At 36.4% G+C, this 9,186-nt stretch overlaps 1 protein-coding gene across 1 annotated transcript in view; it reads left to right on the top strand.

The window, feature by feature from the left end:
- Positions 1-1,025: 1,025 nt before the first annotated feature.
- Positions 1,026-9,186, top strand: part of CALCRL (calcitonin receptor like receptor) — a 17,994-nt gene continuing 9,833 nt past the window's right edge. Inside the window, exons 1-6 of the mRNA XM_026033727.1 lie at positions 1,026-1,120; positions 2,171-2,315; positions 3,797-3,907; positions 4,767-4,879; positions 5,167-5,258; positions 8,618-8,744. Coding sequence (XP_025889512.1) covers positions 1,070-1,120; positions 2,171-2,315; positions 3,797-3,907; positions 4,767-4,879; positions 5,167-5,258; positions 8,618-8,744 — 639 coding nt within the window. The 5' untranslated portion in view covers positions 1,026-1,069. The remainder of the gene's footprint in view (positions 1,121-2,170; positions 2,316-3,796; positions 3,908-4,766; positions 4,880-5,166; positions 5,259-8,617; positions 8,745-9,186) is intronic.

Genomic DNA, 9,186 nt, shown 5'->3' with positions numbered 1-9,186 from the left:
AAGCTCAAGAGAAGTGCAGGATTTGATGTAACTGTCGCAGCCTTGACTTCACTCTGTGGTCCTCTCTGGACAACGCGTGCATGAGAATGCGCACAGCCTAAGTCCTAAGTCCTAAGAGAAGGACTTAACCAGCTTCTGTCATTTTAATTCTGGTTTGATGTTACTGTGAGTGACCACTAGAGCAGCTACCGATGCATCAAAAAAAAAAAAAATAGATTAAAATGTTAACTCTTTTTCTGGTAGTTGATCCCAGTTTTCTAGTCATTTACTCAGCTTGAAAGGATGGTTGGCAAGTGCAGTGACTTGTTTCATGGGGAACAGATTCTCCTTTCCACAATGAAATACTGCATAAGAATTCCCCAGTATATTTCTTTCCTGTGGAGAGAGCTGTAACAGCGGGGATTTGCTTCCTAGCTGATCTAGGTGCTCAATAATCATTTTGTATATGCTACAGTTTAGGTGCCCAYCTCAAATACTTCTTAGAATAGTCTGCACAGTAAGGTGATAATAGTTTTTTTTTTTTTTTTTATGGATAGTTCTGTTGGCTTCAAGAAATATGTTTTCCTTTTCTTAATTGTTGTTGTTTGAAATTAGAGCTTAGTGATGTTTCTAACTCCTTTATGCAGAGCAAAAAGGCACGAGAGCACAGGATACTCTCTTGTTTTGTTCTTTTCGTTTTTACTAATGGGATTGCTTCTTCCATTCCAAGATCTTAGGCTTTGAGAACTGTCTCTTCCTGCATATCCTTTAGAGGTGGCACTGGCTGCTTGTCATGGACAAGATCTTCTTAGGACTGATGTTAGTTGAGACTGAGGCCGTCCCTGTGCCCATTGACGCCTACGGCATCACCTTGGTGCTATCCTGTATCTCCATGTATATCACGCAGCTATGGCATGTCAGAAATACAGATTGAGTAGATGTTTACATATTTGTTCCAATTCATAAAGAAAATACCAGGTCTTGTATCACTTTGGGCTTTTGTGAATTCCTCAATTGCTTCCTCTGCCTTTTGTATTGCAGTTTGAGTGTGTGTGAATATAGTACGCAGTACGCTGCGCCAGCTGTGAGAATGACAACAAACTGGATAATATTTTTGCTGCTGCTCTTATCTACTACTGTGGTAAGTTTTATCAGTTTTTTAAAATGATATTCACACTTTCCATTTTAACATACGTGTACAGAATAACTCTTAATGTGTAAATGTAGAAACAGTTCATCCTGCATTTAAGTGAATTGTGTGTGCAGCCAGATCACGACGTGGCATATGTCCTGCTTTTAATTCCTGTGGTAAAAACACAGAAATAGCTAGTTACTGCTGCTGAACCCAGAATAGGCTTTTTGCTAACAGAAACCCTTATGGTAGTAATTGATGAGTTACCTATAAGCAGTGTTATGTATCTTTTAAGCAGTGTTATGTACCTATATATGCAAGTATTATGCAGGCTGCACTAAGAGCAGAAGAATCTTCTCATTCCAATTCAGAAGAGATCCAGGAAGGCCTTAGTTCTACCCCTTCCATGATCAGGCTGAAATATTTMTGTCACTTGATTTCCCCATTTTTTTGTACCTTCTCTCTGAAATGAARTATTTCACTTTTACAAAAGTATAGTGTTTTTCTTTTTAAGATCCAGTTTTCTATTTCTAGTTTGGTTATTCAAATTAAATGGATGCCATGTCCTTCATGTCACAAGAGTTTCTTTGGGCTACATTGTGGTATTCTGAGCATTACCTTTATACTTCACATGAGTACAGAGAAACCAAATAGCTCCAAGCAAGCCAAAAGCTTCAGTATATTGAGACTTCTTTTATAATTGGATATTTTGTGGTCTAGTCTCAYGTGCCTTTTAAAATACTTTAGCCTCATTGTATTTCATTGGATTTTGCAAAAGCCGTTCATGTGCTTCTGCCCTGAGAATCATTTCTCCATGCACATTGAAATTTGTCCAGATTCATTAGAAAGAACTCCTAAATGAAACTGAAAAACACAAAAACAGACTATAGTAATACCTGAAGTTCATTTTCCTTTAGTAAGATAATATCTAAGATATTTTAAATTACTGAAATTCAAGACATTTCTGTCAGAGTTTGCACATGGGTAGCAGATCTAAGTCAGTTGGCACAGGAAGAGATATATAATGCTGACTTGTTAAAATTACTTTTTTCCTCCTAGTTTTTTGCTGCTGCAATACCATCCGAAGGGCATCAGAATATGACCGAGGACTTCGCTCAACTGAGTGTTACACGGAATAAAATTATGACCGCACAGTATGAATGCTACCAGAAAATTATGCAGGATCCGATCCATAGGAAAGAAGGTAGAGAGATTATTTTCTCATACAGTTTTCCAAAGGGACATACAGATATATTTAAAACAGACCTATTTAATTAACTCATGGGTTTCAGGATATACTTCTTTCTTATCTGGTTAGCAATCACTTTTTAGGGTGTAACTGTATTTGCAAGATTTCTTAGTGATATCAGTATGAGATTCATAAATATAAGGTAATACAGTATACTAACTACTTACAGCACCACTTATATAACACAATAATTTTATCTCTATAAGAGATAACATGTTCATTTAAATAGATATACAGATAAAAAAAAAAAAGAAGAAGAAGAATTAATACTATCAATTTATTTTATTTCCAGCTCTAGCAATACCTCTATATCTTTGGTAATTTCTTCCTTTAAAAATTGAAAACATCTTGGCAGATATTATGGCACTGTTCTGAGGGTTAATTAATGTCATTAATACTCTTTCTGATAACTCATCAAGAAGTAACCTCAACAGCTCTACCTGTCATTTTATCTGCTGTTTAGGACTTTATACCTTCAGAAAACATTGAGTGATTTGAGGGGGGGAAGAGGAGGTAATCACATTCTTTTACAGTGACTTGTTTTCCTCTTCTGAAATGATTCATTGGMGGTCTGGAGGTCAGAAATGGATATGAGTATGGCAGTGTAAGCTYATGTCCAGCTTGGGGCACCACCTCTCAGAAGGGTCTGGACAAGTTGGAGAGTGTTTGGATGAGAAGGAGTTAGAAGATATTTGAAAAGTGTTGCCTTAGCATGGGATGGTGGGARAATTCATTAAGTCTTGAAAAAAGAAAAATGAAGGAAGATATGAAAGACATCATCAAACTTGTAGGCAGGGTTAGTCTTTTTGCATGTCTTTTGCAAAAGGAGTTGAGCATAAAATCCCAACTCATTCACAAGGGATATTTAGTTTAGAWTTTAGAGTCTTTACTATAGTGCAATGAGGTATTTAAACAGGCTCTATGGGAACACTGAGGCACTGTGTCCCTGGAGAAGTTACAGAAACATCTGTGAGCAGTGATCTCTGTGGGCTTTAGCTCTGCCTCTGGCCTCCCAGCCAGGCTTCCTCGTGGCTTTTAGGACACGACTGTGTTTTCAGTGAGCCAGTAGATGCATGCATAGGGTTGGTGTGCATCCAAAGTGTAAATGAAATCAGTACAATGAACTTCAAAGCTCTTTGTTATGTGAATTTGTTTGTTCACTTCTACTTTATCTACATACTTTATATGCTCTATCTACTAGCACTACTATAGATCTGATGTGCTTTATAAATTTGCAAATTTATAAATGTAAATTTGTAAATGTACAAAGAACTATATTAAGCAGAGTTTAAATTATCTTTTGTTAAATTTCATATTTCTATTCTTTTAATAAAAAGACTGCTGCAAGTAAAAAACCTCATTTGGCCTTTTTCAGACTTCACATCTTTCTTTGGGAAGACTTGTAATTTTATTATCAGGTCTCTACTTGTTTCTAGGTCCGTACTGTAACAGGACGTGGGATGGGTGGCTGTGCTGGAGTGACGTTGCTGCAGGAACAGTGTCAGTGCAGCGGTGTCCTGACTACTTCCAGGATTTCAACCCCTCAGGTAAGTGTGCATCTACATCAATATGTTTCTTAATAAAATGAGATTTAGGGTGCTTGATACTTCCTGTTTGCCTAACTCAAATCATTAATGTACCAGAATTACAGTCATTCAATACTTATTAGTTATATTTTCCCTTATTCCATTTATCGCGTATTTTCCCTGACATGCCTTTTTTCCCCCCCCCCTTTCTGCAAATGCCCTTATAAGAATAGGATTCTGTAGATCAGGAAAAWTCAGAAATAGAGTTAATTCTTTTATCTCATTTTAGCAGTCAACACACGTTTCTCCCACAAACAAATCTTTTCCTATTTCTGCAGTCTAACCTTTCCTTCTGTGATGATGAGGAAAATGTCATAGACTTCCCTCTCATAGGCCTATGCTGCATTTAGTATTTCCCAGACTCCCTTCTTGCCTCTTCCTTTCTGACTAGATAGTAATCATTATGTCATCCCAGAAATTTTCCCGTCTGTTTCTTCAGCAGTTCCTATTATTTTGATATTTTCCTACCTGCCCAGTACTGATTTATATTAGTAAAACGTCAAACTTTACTTAATCACTTAATCTGGTAGTTCTCTAACAGTCTGTTTGATATATTTTGATATTCACTGCATTGGAGGAAAGAAATCTATTTATTTTCTTAAGAAAAACACATCATCACTTTCTCTTGCCAAGCAAAAGCAAAGGCCTCTAGTTTCTCAGAATTCATAGTACCATACCAAGTCTCTCTAGTGTTATTAATAAAGCTGTCATTTGTTTGCCAATCTATTTCATGAAATACTCAGCATCAGGAAGCAGCGCTTCAGCACTGACTGTGTTTTTCTTCTCTGTTTTTCTTTCCAACCACTTTGGCTGACTGTAGAAAAAGTTACAAAGATCTGCGACCCAAGTGGGAATTGGTTTAGACACCCAGAAAGCAACAGGACGTGGACAAACTACACGCAGTGTAATATCTATACGCACGAAAAAGTGAAGGTAGGAAAGGTGAATGTGTGTGACCCGTGCCAAGGAATGGGTGCTGAATGCTTGGCTTTCTCCAGAAAAGCCACAGTGACAGCTTTTCAGCAAGTGTGCAACCAAAGTTTTACTGGGGCTTAATTCTGGACTTGACTCATCATTAGATGTAATGTCTTTACTTTCTTAATCCTATTAGAGTCATTTCCTGTGTAGCAGACATGTATAAGTATATGCTTTATCGCTAACAGTTCTGTATGCGTTACCAGTGCTTGTTCTGTTTTTTATTTTGTTTTGTTTTATTGCAGACTGCTCTGAATTTGTATTACCTGGCCATCATCGGACATGGTCTTTCAATTGCATCACTTCTGATTTCCCTTGGCATATTCTTTTATTTTAAGTAAGTATATTTAAGAGTTTATCCTGAATATTAATGGTTACAATAGTCCTAGTTTCTCCTGTACTTCAACATACAAGCCATCCCTATAAACAGGATAGGGCAAGAAGGTAATTGAAGTTAGCATATTGGTTTGATACTGCACATTATATTATGAGGTCACTTCTTTCCTCAGAAATCTAAAACTCCAAATCTTCACTACAGATAACTTACAAATAAATTATAATAAAGAAATAAATAACAGTAATTATCTGAACAATGGCTTATAAGGAAAATTTCACTAAAAAAATCTGGAGCTCATGGAAAAGATAGAAGCTCAATAATAAAGGATTTCATCCAAATTATTAAAGCTATATTGAATTTCTTAAAAACTTAAGGAGTGGCTATACCAAGCATGGGGCAGACTTGTTAGCTAAGGAGTAAGTAGAAAGCAAAATACTGGCAAAATACAAGTTATTATGTGATGATAACTTGTGACATAATGGCCAGAAAACTATATCCACTTACTATTCACATTTTCAAGCTTATTATAATATGAAAAACAATCTAATCTCATCTTGGCTTTGGACACTCACTGCAAAAGCAGGTGGTCTGCTTTGCTGCCGTTATGCCTTTTTATCAAACCCTCCAGGGATTTTTTTCCCCTCCCACTCTGGTAGATCCTCCATCCTCAGAGAATGACATGGAAAGAATCCAGACCCACAAACCACAATTTCTAGACTGTGGCTATGTTGGAATATAAAAAGAAATTATAGAATTTAAAGGAAGCTAAATAAAGTCCTCTGCAAGATGTTCTCTTGGGATGTACAGTTCCTCTGAAGTATTTTTAGTAGCAGAAGGGTATTTAAGGAGCTAGRTTAATACCAGGATGTATTATGCATCGGATAAAGTTTGTATAATAATTCATGACTTTAACAGGTGGGATTTTTGTTGGTGGTGTTAATGTGCAGGAGTGCCTTTGAATCTGTCATGTTTTCAAGTAACTTTTTCTGTTAGTAGATCCATAGTTTCAGATGATATTTGCTGGATTACTGACTACTAAGAGTATTTTTAATTTGATTAGAAAGGCAAGGGAAAACTTAAAAGAACAATTAATTCAGAGCACGGGGAAATAATTTGAAAGTTTTTTTTAAGAGAGCCACCCAAAAAACACAGCCAAAAATCTGAACACCTGAGATACAGGGCTTGATGAGTGCCATCACATCACACATCAGCACTCACAGGTTAGCACAGATTGGTAGAGAAGTAGTAATCCTTAAGTCACTTGCATTTAATTTGAACACTTAATTTTCTTTTAGTGCATATGTGGATCTCACTAGTTGTATTCTAATATTGTATTCTGCAGTATTTGAATACATTAAAAAAATAACTCCCAAACAAAGCTGGAAAATTTTAAAATTTTACTCATTTTGTTTTGAGTAAATTTGGAAAAAAGCATTTTTCCATAGTGCCTTGAAATACAGGGAAAAAAATTAGAAAGGGAAATATGTCATTTAGCAGATGGATTATTTGTATTTTATTGCACAGGGTTTAGTCTAGTGATAGGTCATTCCCTTAGATCATAATCACAAGAGTTAAATGATTAGAGGACATTATGTCATTAAGCAAAACAGTCAGAAGAAGGACTATAGGAAGGGTAACAGAAGAGGGAGGGTGGAGGCTTAGGAAGAAATCCTTCTATAACCAAAGGCAGTCTTGGTTTCTAAATGTCATCCGTCTTGCCTCCTTGTTTCTTGTCCTGTGATCCTTTCATGCATGGGTGGAGGTGGGTGTGGATGGGCGTGCTGCAGTATTCCACAGGAACAGCTGCTGGATGACCCTGAGCGATGGCCCCGCTCGCTGTACGTGCTTTTCCTTGCCTCTGCGCTCCATCTTAACAATAAGCAGGCGGATTCCCGGACTTTAGCAGGGCTCATTCACACAAAGCCGTTAGCTGGAGCCTCCTCTTCCTTCTCTCTCTATAGACAACATAGAAAAATGTATTATAATTTTTAATATAATTACAATTATATATTATGCATATTTATGTAAATTATAGATATAGCATAAATATATAAAATATATATTCAAATTATATAGAATATGTGTTAATAATCAAAGCTTTGGGCATCAAAACCCAAGACAAAAGTACAATTACAAAAAACTGATGGAATATACTTTATCAGTTAATATTCATAGCTGTTTTTTGTATTTGTGACATTTTTTTTCTTTGCTTCCTGAGCAGAGGTTCATGTAGAGTTAACCCCTGTGCAGTCTGACTAGTGCTGGTTCTAGAGTGGTTTCCTTCCACCCTGTTCAGTAAAACAGCCTGGAATGGCTGAGGGCACCAAGGGGGACTTGCACTTACCGTGTCTCTCTGATCCTCACGCAGACCTCAATCCGTTAACTTTACTCTGTGTGTCCGTGGGATGCTTCATACTCTCTTCTTGTGATGGCTGCAATGAATGCAGTTAATTTAAAACGGCAGCTTTACAGCAATCTCTGCTGTACTACTTGCACATATGAGCATGGTCTTTAGTCAGTTGTGTGGCTGTTTTGTTTAGTGGAGTCACTTACCTTCTCTTGTCTGTCATTGTCTTAACAGATTTCAATAAGCTTCACTGGCTTTCATGCCCGCTCTGCATTTCTCTACAGTTAAAAATGAATTGCCTGTGTCCACACTCCTTTTTTGTCCTACCCATGCTGTTTGAAATGTCTAACAAGGTTGATTTTTGTTCACAAAAAAAGCACTTCAAGGGATACTTTTTCTCTTTAATTTCATTGCAAGATTCAAAGGAAATTTTGAAACTTAACATAAATGCATTTACATATTGCATTTTGTATTTGTGTTCTATACTGTGTATATATAACTTAGCTATATATAAAAGTCAAGGTAAGATTCACATTGTTTTACAGATGTAATTATTTTTCTAGCTAAAGGATTAGGGAAGGAAAGTGATTGAGAATGTGAGTGAAATAAACTATCCTCTAAAATCTTGACAGATTTGGTTAAACTGAAATATAAATTGACTTCAAGTTCAATAGTTAATTAGAAAATTATTAGGACTTCTGTCACTGAAAATAAAATGTATAAGTCTTCTGAAACATGTTATTTTATCCTTATTCAAAACCTTTTTAAATAACCAGTAGAAAGCAGGTCCAGCATATTGGAACTGAATATAAGTGTTTTGCCTTCTGTTGTCAAATAAAATGAAGATTAAGGTGAACTACCACATCAAGTTACTACTATTAAATTTGGACTAGAGATGAAGAAAGAGTTAATGTGAGACTAAAGAGCTGTGGTATTTCAAAATTTCGGAGTTGTCCCCAAGTATGCATAATTGTCCCCTGTGTATTCATTTGTTCTTGTTTCTCTTTTCTAGGAGCTTGAGTTGCCAAAGGATTACCCTGCATAAAAATCTATTTTTCTCTTTTGTTTGCAATTCTGTTGTAACAATAATTTCACTGACTGCAGTTGCCAACAACCAGGAGTTAGTTGCAACTAATCCAGTAAGTGGAAGTATATTTGGCAGCCTTGTTGATTTGCATGTTGAGAACTTAAGCAATGCTGAGGAGATTAGTAAGATCTGAATAGTAGTGAAATGATGTAAATGATGTATAGTGAGGTTAAAATGTTTAGTAATGATGTATGCATGTTCTGTACTAGAACAGATGTCTAATGATGATTTGGCCAGTTCATGTTAAGAGGTTTCTAAGTAATAAAATACCYTGGGAGACAGAGCCTACTGAACTGCTCTGAATTAGTGCAGATCTCTTGCCCTGAAAGAAGTGCAAGAAAACAGCATATTCTGGATCATCTCAGGTTATGACAGAACTAATCCACCAAGACAGGGGAGTACAAAAAGGGCAGCACCTATTGAGTGTAATTCTCAGTCTGTTAACTACTTTATTATAGTTTGAGCTCTGCCATCTTCAGTTGAAATGAGAAGTG

Source organism: Nothoprocta perdicaria, unplaced genomic scaffold, assembly GCF_003342845.1.
Source record: "Nothoprocta perdicaria isolate Ctin4 unplaced genomic scaffold, notPer1 scaffold_132, whole genome shotgun sequence".
In the NCBI taxonomy this organism is placed as follows: Eukaryota; Metazoa; Chordata; class Aves; order Tinamiformes; family Tinamidae; genus Nothoprocta; species Nothoprocta perdicaria.
Note: the sequence above shows the minus strand (reverse complement) of the source record. Positions and strands in the feature narration are given on the sequence as shown.